Below are 15,617 nucleotides of genomic sequence, written 5' to 3'. Positions count from 1 at the left end.
TATCCTAAGCTACACTTCTTGGGACCCTGAGAGCGGTCGAAACGACGAGTAAGTAATCGAGTATTGTCATTGATCTGAGACGACTTGCGAATAGTAGAGGAAATTTCGTCATTTGCAGAGCAACAGAAGACTTTCTGAGTGGCAAAGAGGTGGTTCTAATTTTGTCACATCCCGCGCCCATAGCTAGCATCGACCACAATGTCTCAGACATTGGCCTCCATCTTGGACCATCAAAGCTCTCTTGTTCAAGAGGCCGCAGAAGCTCTTCCGCATCAGTTCTCACAATGCACGTATGCTCTGGGATACATTCGTCAAGCAATCTATCTATGTCTCACCTGTCGTCCTCCTCGCGGGATCTGTTCTGCCTGCTCTATTGCCTGCCACACAGACCACGAACAGCTAGAGCTCTTCCCAAAGCGTCATTTCCGTTGTGATTGCCCAACGAAAACGCTTCCTCATACGTGCACGTTACACTCTACGCTAGAAGAAGAGAACACGGAAAACGCATATGGACCGAACTTCATTGGTGTATTTTGCCGCTGTGGAAGGCAGTACGACGCTCGGAAGGAGCGCGAGACGATGATACAGTGTTTAGCCTGTGAAGTGCGCCTGTCCAATTTGTGCATGCCATGTACTGAATATACGCGCTAGGATTGGTTCCATGAGTCATGTCTGAATCTACGCGAGCGGCCCATATCACCCGAGTCGACACCTGAGCCTTCTCCAAGAGAAGGCGAAATTCCATCCGGCGCTGACGACAATGCGTCTGACACATCCTCTTCTGGCTTACCGCCCCCTCTTATTCGTGCCATCGACTACGACTGTCTCATTTGCAGCGCATGTGTGCGCAAAAACCAAACCTTGTGCCGTTACGCGGGCACACCGGGGGCCCTCATGGTCGTCCGAGATGGGCCTCAGGCGCAATGGAGAACCATAGGAAAGGTCGAGGCGGAGAGTCTAGCAGTGAATGTGCAGGGACTAGAGGCAGAGTCACAATTTGCTACGGGAGAGAAACGTGCTCGCTCTCTATCTCCCGCCGATGAAGCCTTCGCCCCCAAGAGGGCGCGTGTCTCATCCGAGCTATCCACTCCGCTACCATGCCTAGCACCGCCTTTAAATTCCTTAGCTCGGCATATCTTAGGCAGTAGCTATACTGAGCCAACATCATCTACGTCGATGTTCACGGCGAACATGGGCGAAGGTGACATCTTTTTGACTGAAGGTTGGCGAAAGAGGTGGTGCAAGTGCCCGTCTGTAAGTGTGCCCTTAGTCCTTTCCATATATGTTTCAAATAAACATCCTGGCAGTGCCTACCCTCTCTCGAAAAACATCCGTATCTTCTTGAAGAGGAAGAAACATATGAACCACCTGAAGATCCTGACTCCGGTACGGGGCTGACCCTGATTCTTCGCACTCGTCTCTAACATGAATTGGCGGCACTAGCCCTATCTCTGGAAGAGCTCGGCCTGCGAGCCCTTCAACACCTGCCTCGAGATCGTGCACTGGATGGAATTCGTGCTTTCAACGAGATGCGGTATGTTAGATGTACCTTCTTGATATACCCAATATCCAATACATATTATTCGACAGAGACAACTTGATGCAACATCTACGGCCCTTCGCGCAAGAGGGAAAGGAAGTCACAGAAGCAGACATACGAGCATTCTTTGATGCCCAGGCCTGAAATTCAAGTTGAATCATTCCAATTGACCATTTCATACAGACAAATACATAATTTCCTCCCCAGTAGAATGGGTCCATAGTCTCTAGGACAATGTAAAATATGCTCACAAAGAGCGAGCATGGAACAAAAAATTCGACAGTGCAAGAGTAATCTGAATCGAGTTTCGCAGATACATCCGAAGATGCACCTTGAGTGCGAGCCACAAAGTGAGCTGAAGGATGAACACTACACTGTTGGCATCAGCCACCCCTTCCTCAACCCCATAAGGTGGACCATCGTCACATCGAGTACATAAGCGAGTTCACTCACGTACTCAGACAGTGAGCACACTGGAAGAAGACAAAAAAGCTGATCGCAAATTGCCTGGATCACGCATTCCAAAGCCTAAAGCTCCCTCGGCTTGATGCCAGTGCGCAGCTACGACTATGTCCCCAGACAGCGCGCCAAGAGTCTCCGAGACTATGTCTAGCTCTTGCATCCGAGGTTATAGGCCGATGTGCTTGTGTTTCTGGTGCGCCGCGTAGTCAACGATGACAAGACTCGGCTAGAGTCGATCGAGGGGGTTGCGAGGGGGGATAGAATACTCAGACCTTAGCCCGTTCGCAGATATGATCGACAAACAACCTATGCGGTTACCGGTGTGAGCATCCCGGCTGAGGCCCGGCACGCGCCTCTCCCCGCATCGGTGTCGCTGGCGGTTTGTTTTCTGGCGCACCGTCACCGTTCCGTCTTCACGCCCTGCGTTTTGGCCGTCGCGCCATCCTCGTCATCTTTTGTGGACACGCGAGCTGTCGCCGCCCCCTTTCTACGCGCTGGAGGACAGAGTGGGGTGGCCTTCGTTCGAGCTCTCACCGCGAGCGCGAACGCGCGCTTCCACGTACAGGACTGCCCAGGACCCCGGCATATCCTCCTAGAGCTCAGGTCCAAAATCACTACTTTTTAGCCTTTATGTCCGCGCGATTTTGGTACCTCAAATGTCCGCATCCGGATCTGGATGGTCTCAAATGTCCAATTTTGTCCGCATGAGTGATCTATGCTCTAAGAAAAATCACTATAAATCGCTAAAATCGCCAAAAAAAAAAACCGCGCAAGACCACATATACTCGTACACAACCAGTACACACATAACACTGTATCTAGAATCTTTCAGAATGTCATCGCGGCTCACTCTTGTCTGTTTTCATCCCATCCAATGCTACTTCATTGCTCCTGCTGCCACTCTGATTCTCTTCGCCAATCAAGTCGGATAGTAGGTCATCCTTCCGCTTCAGCGACTTGCTGAGCTCTTTGGAAGTTTGCATGATTTTGTCTCATTTTTCCTGGAATGTCTGCATAAGTCCCGTAGACAAAGGGCACAACGTCACCAAAAGAGATTTTTGACTGCGCAGGCCCGGGGTAACGACCTGCATAACATGTATGGAACGCACACGATGCAAGTGAAAACACACGGTGTGTACAGGGAATTCGAAGTCTTGTTGTAGAACCAAGCTCCAGGCAGGAAATTGAGGTTTAACTGGTTCCTTGAGACAGACAAAGTTTGGCAGCTGCATCAACGAAACATTCGGAGGGCTCATGAGTATCCAAAGTACACACCTAAGAGATCGCAGAATGGTCAATGTGATAGGATCATGATGGAATAAAACTGACATTCCCTAGTCCTTGAATGTTGAAGTTCTCCCCAAGAACTTGAAGACGCATCAAATTTCAACAAAACCTGCCATACGGAACATATTGCTTGGCAGGTCCCACAGCTCCTGATTGTTTGCTTAGATGCCAGTTATGCGAGCATCTTGCGGATAGTCACGGAGAGCTCTGTACCATAAGGACTCACCGATTCCAATCTTGGGCATGAAAAATAGGATGCCGCGTTAATATATTGGCATATTTCACCCCCAATTCGAGATGCGTCCCACAGCATCAATATTCAAAAGGAGAGAACTACTGTACTCAAAGGTAACTGGCCGAGGTGAATCCCGTGCATGGCGAGATGCGATGCTCAACTGAAATCAGCCCTGTCCGCATACAGTGATCGATGCTCTAGTCGATAAGGCCACTTGTGTCCGCAGGAGGTATCTGACGTCCGTCAATTTTTGGCCGAGTCTGTCTGCACCATGATCTAAGAGAGACGACTTTTGGCTCTCGATTGTGTCCGCATTAGAATTTGAGCGCTAAGGCGACATGCCGGGGTCCTGACTGCCCAGATCGGGGTCCTGAGGTAAGCGACCGTGAATCTTCCCGGAATCAGCCCAACTTATAACTTACGTTTGATCAGCGCTTGGATTGAACGCTTAGTACATGCTTTCATATGACCGTGCGCACTGCTCGTCCCTCCTCCGCAAACGCTTAACGAGAACTTGACTCTTTTTGAGTTTTCTGACATATTCTAAGTGCAATCAGCATCGGACTTCGTTGAGCGACCAGTGTTGTGAAATTTAGAGCCAGCGGGACTTGGGCTCCATGTGACGCTAGTCGAAAGTGGAGTCAACTCATAGGAAGTAAGGGGCGTTCTTCAATTAACATGTCCTTCCCGTGTCATTGATATCGATAGACAGTAATTTTTAATACAAAGGGCAGAATACGCATTAGATAAGTTTGTTATCTCATATGAACATCCAGTGCAATGACACGTCAGCGTAACATTTGTTGTGTTGTACAGACATATAGACATTGAACCTGACCTCTGAATCCGTGCCGGCTGTAAATGCAAAATTTTCTCGAATCCGAGCTGACGCAGCTCGAGCTTAGCATCGTCAAAGCTATACGGCCAGCTATGCTAGTGCTTTGTCAGTCCCCACCGAATCTCGTCGTCGTGATATTTCGCACGATAATAAGCTGTCTATGAGTACGTGAGGATTGGATCGAATGAAACAACTTGTTCAAGTGATGAAGGGGCGGATTTAACGCGTATTTCAATCAATTTTCGAACACTATACACCTTCGCACAAAGCTATGTATCCCAGCTCGCCCGCCCCCTGTGGAAACTTCCCACCCTTGTTCATAAGGTCACGGGAACACAGCCAATGGAGATCAAGTCCCCCTAACAAAATACTGGTTAAGATACACGTTTCTCTGAATTATAATGCCCTAAGCTTACTGCAGAGTTGTCGGAGCAGCAGACCGGCTGAGCATTGCAGTTACCTCCTACTCCCAGGGTGGTACAATCTAGTCCAAGAAGGACATTGGGGTCCTCGAGGACAATGCCGAGCACGCCGAGCAAGAGGCTCCCCGCCACGGAGTTGGCCTGTATTGCACACGGTAAGCATTCAGTAAAGCACCACTGCAGTTTCTGCACTTACATTCTCGGTAGACTGGCAACATTGAAGGTCACTGGTGTCGCACTGGCTCGCCGTCGTCGCCGTCGGCGGCGTGGCAGTCACAGTGACTGTGGTCGTAGCCGTGGTCGTAGGGGTGTTCCACGGGGTGGCGACCGCAAGGAGAGCCAGGGAAGTAGCGATAAGGACACGAGAGATCATGTTGAGGAGGTGAGCTATGAGTTAGATGAAGTTAACTGGAGTCTGAAGGAGCTGCTTGGACTGGTGGACCTGCTCATTCTGCTGAGACTCTTATACCCCAGCACGACTGTGATTGTCACACAGTTATGCGGACGCATCATAAAATCCTCCAGTTTCAGTATGTTCAGCAAGCAACAGGTATGCATATTGTCTGTGACTGTAGATTAATTGTGAAGTCGGATAAGTGACATTTGAATTCATGTCAGGATGCGCACTGCGAGTACTGACACCGAACGTTTACTCCACAGCGGACTACGAATATCCACAGTTCGACTTCGATATTACCTAGACGTTCTCTAAGCGCTTCTGCAGGCGACCTAATACAGAAGCTTTTTGGGGCCAATCACATGGCGCACAGCCTGAGGATCATTGTTCGCGGACCCTTTCGTGTGGTCATCCAACTCCATGGGGTCCTCGCATAAGTTCTACGTGCCTGCGGTGAAATCTACATTGTCGACTGATCAGGTGAATGATCACTTATCTTGTACCTGGGCTAATTGTATTGGTGTATAGTGGGTTTACAGCTTATCCGTGACGATGATATGGAGTTTCCGGGGCGGTGCATAATCTCCCGTCTTTTCTGTTCGAACGCATATTGTCATCGAACACGAGAGTACAGAATGGCCGGACGGAAAATCAGCCTCGCTCGCATCGCGTTGGACGACCGGATTTCAGATATAGACAGATTTATCTACTACTGATCCCGTTGCTATGCACAGGGTTCCGGGATCTTGGCGATGATCTCACAGACTATTGGCTCACTATGCATAAGCAGGGAAAGTACTCGGCGTCGATGGGTGTCCACGGTCTATGGTTTTCTTATCAAGTTATAGGCAATGTACGTGCTGCTACCATCCTGTCAAGAGGATGAACTGTATCTAGCTCGGCTGCACAAGCTACCGGTACTGGGGTCTATATGGGGATTATGTGGTCCTACCGCGATCATCCTTGTCGTCTTCGCTTATTTGGATATTGATGAAGTGAGCCTTGACTTTTATTGTGCTATTATTTTCAAACCGCTGACGGCTCCAGGCTCAGCACACGTCACTGTGGTGGAGCTCCCGCGTGCCACTCTGGCTTTACAGCGGTCACAAAATGGCCACAATGCTTCGGATTCTTCCGCGGTGCGTGCTCTTCTAGCCTTGAAACAGGATCACCTGTCTGGTTTCAATCGTTTCAATCTTTTATGGTGCACACTGATCAACTCGAGCAAATGCTATGCCGCATGATATGGTCAATCTTATCGCGCTGAAATACTGAATAAATTCTCTAGTTCAACAATGGCACATTGATTTTCACTCGTCATTCTTTTGACAATCGCAGCATTTCTAACATAATTGGGAAAGCTGGGATTAAAGGGTTGGGATTCCCCATAATTATGCCAACTCAGAGTTTTTCTTCAGACATCAGCTAAGTTTCAGTTGGTTCTTTTCCGAAAAGTCTGTGAACATTGGGAAATTAATCAAATTTGCATCAGTCTTCAACAAGTAATTCACCCGTCGAGTTCAGTGATACCAGTGCTTCTTGCGCCGGTGACCATTATTTGATACAAGCGTTCCAAGGGCGATGAATGACCCCCCAGCGCACGTTCGTGGGCTAGCTGAGATGCACATTTTCTTAATAATTGGTGCGGTAGCACGATGGATTGGTGAACCAAGAATTTCCCAGGTCAGAACCAGTGATTGATGCTCCACAGAGTCTGTACGTAATCCAACATCGCTACCGTCGGTCATGTCCATGCTTCACAGGCGAGAAATGCACGCAAGCACGGATCGTTCTGATACGCATTCTTTTGGTGGAGACTGCGTGCACATTAGATCCGACGTATGACCCTCGGAAAGCGGACACAGTCTGATCCTGACTTATGCGTGACTAGAAGCGTGTTCAACCACCCGGTAAGGAGGCTCAGATGAATCTTCTTTCTACCTCGTACTACCTTTAAGTATACTGGTGCAAGTCTGGTCACGGCCAGTGCAATGTTAAATCATATCAAAACGTCTTAATGCAAGTTGAACGAGTCAGGCATATCCCCTGAAGGATGGGCTCCCATGGCGTACAGCTTTTTGTCATCGACCATATTGCTTCTTTGACTAGTAATACGTCTAATGGACCTTCTATGCGCATTATACGCGTCGGATGCTCCCTGCTGTGAGGGATATGAGGCCTTTACCTGAAGATCTGATTGCATAGGTGGCGCTGACGCATTCTCCTCTTGCTTGGGAAGTGTCTACCGTATCCAGTGCAGGAGTCATCTACGCCTAGAGGTCACCTGAGCCGCACTTCGTCCGCTTGACAGATCTCCCCATGCATACCGCATGGTGTTGAACTTTGAAGATACTCGCTGTACGGTCAAAATTTCCGTTGCAACGTGACTAGTCATCCCATGTATCTCATAGTGGAACCTAATTGTATGAATGCGCTTGCGGCGCATAGCTGCTTCCGTAGCGCACTATATCCTCATACTCCTAGAAAATGCTCCACGATACCAGCTGTTCAGACAGGTTTATGAAATGCTCAGAGGATGGACCGCATGTCACTCCGATGTCATTGCAGATGCGTGACAAACTACACATCCGATGGCAACACGTGGGGAGAAGATATTCTACATACCTAGCTTATGGGGAAGGAAGTTGACCGGATGTACTTGAACCGAGCACCAGGAGAGACAGAGGGCCACATTCAAGGATCAAAAGCCGTAACAGTTCGATTCTGGTCCAATGTTATGAACTGGCAAGATTGTCCACATGTTATGCTACCGGAAATATTTAATTTCATCCATAACGAGGCAGATGAGAGGGTCATTGGTCCTGTTTTCAATGATGTCTCAGATGGAAGACGCTTCACCCGCTTGCCCGTGTTGCGATAGTCTCCGGAGTATCGTTGCTATTCATTTGTCGCTCACAGCATCGAACACTGTCTGTACCCATCTGCTCAATTTTGTCTCCGAGATGCGAATTTTAGAACGTTTGCAATGATAAACCAATGAATATAGCAATGACGAAAGGAGACACCTGAACGATAACACTTACCTATTCGGGACTTGATGAGGACCACCAGTCAATCTCGTCACTTTGAGCTTATATGATCGCATCGCGTCAAAACTATGCAAAGGGTAGTCCAGAGCCTACGCACATAGATTGGCGATGAAATCAGAGCTTAATTGAACGAAAATGTCAGACTTCCAGTACTAGTGGGCGGAAAAGTGAGATATTCAGTCGTATGACTTGCCAGCCGCATCAGCAAGCGACGATTAGCAAGTGATGTAGATGTAGCTGTCGGTTATTATTGTGAGCTTGCTATATGTATTATTATAGAATTCAAATGCAAAGTGTGTCTTCATAGTCTGCGATTTGTCTAAAGCTGGCCGCTGAGAACAATAGGCAAACGGTAATTCTTAAGCTCCAAGTTGGCCGTGATGCTACTATATTGGGGGATAAGCCTAATCATCAGGATCCATGGATGCCTGCATAAGTACTTGCGGTCAGGGTACTTGAAATGTGAGTCTGTGGTATACCGTATCGTTGAAGTTGCTTTAGGATCCCGCGCTACACAAGCACGTCAGATGTTGTGCAGCGCCACCGTGGCGCAATATATGTAACCTGAAGGGCCGAAGCATCGGTACGACGGTGATTGCGATTTGACTGATCCTTCACCATGGCTCTGCGAGGCACCTGCTTTTGTGGCACCGTCTCATACACAATATCCGGCGTACCTGTTATGAGTGCATTTTGTCACTGCACCAACTGTCAACGGTTGAGTGGTAGGTCGAACGGTGTCGTGCCCGACTAAAACATCCTGATGTTTTACTTGTACTCAGGATGTCCGTTCGTCCATACCATTCACTTCGACTCAACAAACTTCTCGTGGACTCACACTCAACCATATGACGCTTTTTTGGACTCGTTTGTCATCCCCAACAAACCTTGGAAGACGCGATACAGGTGTAAGACCTGCGGCGTCTGTGTTGCAAGCAAGAACTCCAAAAACGGTCACTGCAGCGTGTGGGGAGCTCATCTGCAGAGAAATGGTTATGGAAGGATTGAAGCGTGGGATCTTGTTAGACCTACGGCACATATTTTCTACGGCACACGTATGGTCGACGTGAGCGATGCTTTGGAAAAGTGGGAGGGATACGAAAGCACTTCTTTAAGAATAATTGATGGTACGTAGTCCATGGTATTTTTCTTCCCTGGAGTGTGCAAGCTAGTAATTCAATGGACCGATGGTTCGATTGATACAGCGAAGTAGTAGTAGGTGCATTCTGGACAATGGCATTTCATTGGCATCTGAAAATGTACGAACGTAGTTTTGAGTGACTCGGAAACGATTTGATCCAAGATTTCCATATGAACCAGTGTTCTATTTTTTAACGGCTTGTGTGTGCTTTTGCTTCATAGTCAATGTTCCACAGACTTCATTGTGGGTACGTGTCATATCATTTGAATGATGTCAGTCAACAAATGGTATAAATTATATGCCAACAAATGCGGTACTAATGATCTAAGGAGATTGTTTTGAAGTAGATGGCGAAGCTATTGTTGGCGAGCTTTCTAAGACAGATCAGATTCAAAGTTCAAAACACCTCTCTTCTTCAACGACAATGTCGATATCACGCTGTACATGATCAAAACCATTCGCAAAGCCCAAAATTCCGGTAGTACAAGAGATAATTGAATTACATATCGTTCATTCCGCTCAATCCTACGGCATAGGAGTCAGCATTATAACAGTGGAGCCGATAACATTACACACATTCTTCCTCTTCCTCCCTGGAGGAGGCTTCGCCTCTTTGGACATGTCATAGAGATCGTCGACGAATTTCTTTCCTACTGGTCCTGCGGCAGCGTGATCAATGGTCTCGGGATTCCTTTCCGCGTCACGATAGCGGTCCGATGAGGTCATCCCGATGAAAACTTAACACGGTGCCAAAAAGACGCAAATCCGCATGCAGGGGCTTGGAAGATATGGTTCTCGGACCCCATAATGTCACTCCTGCATTGGCCAGATTCAAACATTGCTGCCCAAACGCGCTGTAATTTGTAGTCGTGTGGTGGAGCGCCTGCACCGTCGATCAAGACAGCCTGCTTTCTAAAAAAACACATAGGTAGCCATCCACCAAACCACTCGAATTCGTGCAATTGGTTATACCGTTGAAGAGGGGTGTCGTCTGGACGGGGTGTAGCGGCATCCTCCTCAGGATGGAATATAGCCTTGTTGGATGATCGTTCTCTATAACGCCGACCAGTGTACTTATAGGTTTGGCTGTTAGCTTCTACGGCCATGAAGTCGGCCGTACCCTTTTTTAAGTAATTGGATAAACGAGAACAAATGAAAGCAAAGCCAGACTACGTACAGTCCGAATCTCATGTCGACTCTTGTCACAAAGCCGTATAGCGTTTTCGAAATCTGCCAGCTTCACTGTATTGTTTTGTTTAGTAACATTTCCGAAGCTCATATCGCCATGGGCCCAACTAGCTTCATGTGGGCGCAGTAAGACTGTAATAATAAGAGGATTGGATGATATGAGAACCGCACGCTTATATTCAAAAATTACCTTGTGCTGTTTGTGCAAGGCCATCGAGAATGAATACAATTGAGCTCGATGTGAAGAGCGCCTGACAAAACTCGACGAAAATAATTCGATAGTGGGTCTTGGGATGTCCGCTCTTCAGATTTGGTTAGATTGTCGCACAATGAACCAGCCTCTAGATCTCGCCTCCACGTCTTCCCCCCTTGTCATAAGCGACCGTGTATTGTCCTCAGCCTTACCAATTCTGACATCACCGTGGCGTACGACTGTTAACAGATGCTCGTCGAGGGATACACATCCTTCCGGGTCCGGACGAGACTTGCGAACCTCTTCCAAAATATCACCTTCCCGCTGCTCGTCGTCGTCAACCCAGCAATCTTGAGCACGAGTGGGTCCTCGCACTCCTCTCTACCTATAAGCTTTCGAACCTCTCATACACGAGTGCCACAACCGCGCAGAGCATTGGCCCCGATGTCGGAGAGCATCATAGTCGTCCAAAATACCTGCTTCGATCCATCGCCAGCATTGCGTACAGTGATAAAATAACAAGAATTCATAACCACAAGGTCAGCACGACTCGCGTACCATATCCGCATATTCGCGTCCTCAATGGTCATTCTGTAGACGAAGCGACGGTGTGGGTCGTTGCTTATATAATGATTCATGCGAAAGAGAGCCTGACGCACATTCTGTCAGTCAACGCGTGCAGAGTACTATGAGCGAGACATACATCTGCCACGATCTCGAGTTGATCTCTAGTCTCCGACACGGGCACCGAAGCATAAAGATGCCTCGATACCGAACGCTCTGGGTAACTGCACCCTCTTCCGCAAACCTGTATCTCATCGTGAACTGGGTTGAAGTATCCTGTTTTGATTGCTGGAGATTATTTTCCACTTCCAGCGTAGCAGGAATACAAACTCCATAGAGGAAACGTTCATCGTCCCAGACAAAAGATATCAAACCACACAGCAAGTAGTCGAGACGGGAAGTCCTATAGTTTAATAACAAATACAATCAAAATGCGTACAAGCAATAGATAAAAGCTCAGGCAACAGCTCGAAACCACCACGCTTCTCCTTCACCAACCATGACGTTTTCGTCGCCGCGAATCATTAATAGCAAGTAATGCATGCACGACAGCATACGACTCGAGTTCACCTTGTTATGGTATAGATCCGATATACTATTCCGATGCCAGACTTTGCGCACACGCTCATGCGTTGCCGTAGCTGTGCTGGGGTTCGGAGTATGGATATGACGCTTGCGTGTTGAGGAGGCCCTGGTTCATGTCTGTGGTCGTGAGCTTGTACGGGCCCTGCCATGCGTTACCATCCTCATCGAGCTGCTGAACGTAGCGATTGATGATCAAGACGACATCTGCGAGGTGCCACACACATCAGCATCGCGCGCGCATAAAAGGACAGTAGGACAAGGCGTACAGAAATGAGCCAGGATACCAAACGCGACAAGCACCGTGAGCGCGATCTTGGCTCCAGTGGTGAGGTGCTCTGTGCAATTATCGACATTGACATTCCCGTTCTCGTCGACGTTGACACAGTCGCCAGTGAGCTCCTTCTCGCTGAAGACGGCGTAGAGCAAAAGCGCGGACGAGCCGAGGTAGAGGAAGAAAACGATCCAGCTCATGAATGAATAGCCCTTGACCCACCGGCGGTTGGCGGAGATTGCACCGAACCAGCTGCGTGCGCCATGTAGCGAACGTCAATACACAGTTCTGGCGCTAAAAATAGAGACGAAAATATGCACCCGAATAGTGAGACGATGGACATGATCGTGAATATACTTGCTACGACGGCGACGATGATTTTCGTGTGCTCCGAGACATTTGTCCAGTTTGTCGCCTTGATTAAGATTTCTGCAAGAGGCCATATCATGAGTACAACACTACACGGGGGAAAGAGCGCGCACCATGGAGAATATACCACGACGCGCCTGCGACGATACCAGTAGCGAGGAATGACAGCAGAGAGAAGATGAAAACTCCTGCGCGGACGGGGATACAGCAGCAGAAATGTTTAGACATTGCAGCGCGTTCCTCTCAGAACTTAGTGGATCGTGCGACGTAGAGACAGAGAAAGGGAAGAAGCAAGAGCTGGGTCGTGAAGAGGAAGAGAGAACTTGAAATAAAACCCAGCGCGGAAGGGGAGAGTCGGAGGAGATGAAGGCGAAGGGGGCGTGGCCATCATTTATAAGGCATGGCGCTGGTCGTCGAGCGTTGTGATGATGGCGATGCAACGTGACAGTGCTCGCGCGACCATAGCGGAGGCGATGCCTGCAGTGCCCTCGACAGTCATCAATCGCGTACTCGGCGCTCGGTTCCAATTTTGTGAAGGTTTGCAGGTGCGCTAACATCTGCTCGTTGGCTTTGTCTCATTCTTCACTCTCGAACTAGACGAGATAGAACACAGCTGCTCAGACCCTTGGCAACAATTCTGGACCATGCAAGAACTCGTAATTGTACAGTCCATACGACTTGCTAGTAACTTTGGTTCCGCGTAGTCACGCCGGCAAGACTGCGGGCGCATGCCTACCATGCTCTGCGAGTACGGAAGTGTTCTCATGCCCAGTCTTCATGCTTGTGGATAAGCGCACATAGTACGGATTCCTTCCCTATCCGAAGACGGTCCTGTGCTGGCTGCAATATAGCGAGGTCTAGCTGGAGTGAAGCACAGCCTGGTTGGTTGCCACGAGTCCGATTGTGATATCTTCAGCGCTACCAGCCGCAGTTTTTCTGCGAGACACTGGCAGGGACCCACAAGAATATAATTGCCTTCGGTGCTGCAGTTTACGTTCAAGTTGAATATGCTCGCCTCTTGATCTCCACTACACGCTCTGTTATGTTCATGACACATCTGGGTACGAAATCAGCTGCAGACGGCGTCGACTCTCCACTTTTAAGCTGACATCTGACGTGCTTGAAGTCCGCCAATTGGTGCTATGAGCATGGACAGTCTCGACGCACGAAAATATGGCCTATTACTTATTATCCTCGCGGGAATTCTACAATCCGATAAGCTATGCTGCTACTAAACAAGTACGAAATTTGTGCGGCCTTGATCACTATGCCTATCTCAATCGATATTATGGTATGCGTGCTCTCCCGGCTGTTCATTCGCAGCTCGCTCTGATCCTTCTGGTGCGACCGACGCTGCTTGTTCATATTGCCCGCGCTCTGTGGGGTGCGAGGAATCCGAGACGCGTGGAGGCTGAGCGGTGGATTTGTTGTCGTCGCTCTCAGGCGCTGGGCTCGTTGAATCCCGCTCGTTCTGCTCCTTCTCCTGCTGACTCTTTTCAAAGAGGTTCTAGGGAGTCAAATGGGTTAGCTCTTCACGTCATGACGGTCACACGATTTTCCTCGGAAACTCACATCGTCGTCCTCCTGTTGTTGTCTCCGCTTCAGCTCGCCTGTGCGCAGGTCTTTGCCATGTTGTGCGACGTCGGGCTTGCGGAGAATCTTGCCTTTGATCTGTTCTTGAAAGCCCTGCAGCTTATCTCCCGTGGTCTGTGAATGAAAGCATCATGTCAGTGTTTTAATCCGAGAACGCGCTATGGTTGTAACATACTGCACCGCGTCCATATTCTGGCCCAAGACCAACTGCGCCTGCGTGTTTTTGTTCAGGGTATTCACTCCCTTCTGCGCCGGTCGCGGAATGATTGCTGGGTGCAGGTGATGCAGTAGGGTCAACAGAAGCCATTGCGTGGTGCAAATTATGTGTTAGGTTGTTGGGGGTATGTGTGTAGGTGTGGAAGTATTGGATAGCTAATAGGCAGCTGGTACGCCTTGCTTATATAGTACGGAAGTGGATACTCGCTTTTTGGATCTACTAGTACTAACAAAATCCTTGCGGAGACCAATATGACATCATGGCTGCGTAGGTGGATGATAAGCGCCCAAGCCCCAACTGAGCCTACGTGGCGATTCAAATATTCAACATCGACATCACGTTGAGCGGCTGAGCTTGTTCACGTCATCGGTTCGATAGGTCACGGTTACATTACAAAATGGTATAAGTTATGTTAGTTATTAATCCAACTCCTTGCTGCAATAGCATACAACCTTGTGTTCTATGCTAGAATAGTATCACGGTCAGGGGTGATTAGAACGGACCGCCCGTTGTTTACCACCGTCCCTCATCCCACCGCTGCTGCCGCAGCCACCACTGTCAACGCACAGGGATGCCCGCTCAATCTACCCTCTCTGGCGACGAAAAGTCGCGAGTCAAAACTGCCATCCCCACTAATTCCAATAAGATCGTCACCGCCGCCCTTGCACGCATCTATTATGCACACCCGAGCCCGAACGAATGGTCGTATGCCGGCCTGCAGGGCGGGCTCGCATTGGTAAATGACAAGTCCAAGAATGCGCTCTTCCTTCGCATGGTCGACCTTGCGGGCACGCGCGGTGTCATTTGGCAGTACGAGCTGTATGAAGGTTTCGAGTATTATCAGGACCGCCCGTTCTTCCATTCGTTTCCTGGTGATGTAAGTGCTCCTCGATACTTATGGTGGGTGATTTGCTTAACGTCATCGGTAGGACTGTATGATCGGAGTCGTGTTCGCGGATGAAGGCGAAGCGAAGACATTTTACAAAAAAGTCACTACAACTAAAGTGGGCAGCACCGGTACGTCTCTATTCTATCCTGGCAGTGTTTCGCGTAGATGGTACAGTGCTGTATGTTTGGGATCAACCACACGGCGAAAATCGCAATCGTCGTGGCTGTACCACATAAGATGGTCTTGTGCGGATTGCTGTGGAACGCTGCAATTGACATAGTCTGCAATGGACGCTGACGTTTTTACTAGACAAGCCCAAATCTACATCTACAAAGAAGAAGTCCAGCAAAGGAGGAAAAATCGACAAGTCAATGAT

At 48.8% G+C, this 15,617-nt stretch overlaps 4 protein-coding genes across 4 annotated transcripts; 1 reads left to right on the top strand and 3 right to left on the bottom strand.

Annotated features, from left to right (window-relative positions):
* Positions 1–198: 198 nt before the first annotated feature.
* FIBRA_03840 (uncharacterized protein) lies at positions 199–1,684 on the top strand (the record flags this gene model as incomplete). Its single annotated transcript, XM_012325666.1, has 6 exons — positions 199–418; positions 485–603; positions 652–1,254; positions 1,308–1,386; positions 1,444–1,534; positions 1,591–1,684. The coding sequence occupies 6 exons, from the start codon at positions 199–201 to the stop codon at positions 1,682–1,684; spliced, it is 1,206 nt and encodes a 401-aa protein (XP_012181056.1).
* Positions 1,685–4,736: 3,052 nt separating this feature from the next.
* FIBRA_03839 (uncharacterized protein) lies at positions 4,737–5,157 on the bottom strand (the record flags this gene model as incomplete). Its single annotated transcript, XM_012325665.1, has 2 exons — positions 4,737–4,925; positions 4,981–5,157. 2 exons carry the CDS (start codon positions 5,155–5,157, stop codon positions 4,737–4,739), a joined length of 366 nt encoding a protein of 121 aa, XP_012181055.1.
* Positions 5,158–11,942: 6,785 nt separating this feature from the next.
* On the bottom strand, positions 11,943–12,770 carry FIBRA_03838 (uncharacterized protein; the record flags this gene model as incomplete). The annotated part of the gene is made up of 4 exons (XM_012325664.1): positions 11,943–12,106; positions 12,169–12,425; positions 12,494–12,602; positions 12,656–12,770. 4 exons carry the CDS (start codon positions 12,768–12,770, stop codon positions 11,943–11,945), a joined length of 645 nt encoding a protein of 214 aa, XP_012181054.1.
* A 1,048-nt stretch (positions 12,771–13,818) lies between these two features.
* On the bottom strand, positions 13,819–14,442 carry FIBRA_03837 (uncharacterized protein; the record flags this gene model as incomplete). The annotated part of the gene is made up of 3 exons (XM_012325663.1): positions 13,819–14,049; positions 14,115–14,249; positions 14,311–14,442. The coding sequence occupies 3 exons, from the start codon at positions 14,440–14,442 to the stop codon at positions 13,819–13,821; spliced, it is 498 nt and encodes a 165-aa protein (XP_012181053.1).
* Positions 14,443–15,617: the final 1,175 nt, after the last annotated feature.

This window comes from Fibroporia radiculosa (assembly GCF_000313525.1).
Source record: "Fibroporia radiculosa TFFH 294 genomic supercontigs, scaffold2314, whole genome shotgun sequence".
Classification (NCBI taxonomy): Eukaryota; Fungi; Basidiomycota; class Agaricomycetes; order Polyporales; family Fibroporiaceae; genus Fibroporia; species Fibroporia radiculosa.
This window is presented reverse-complemented; position numbering and strand designations above follow the sequence as displayed.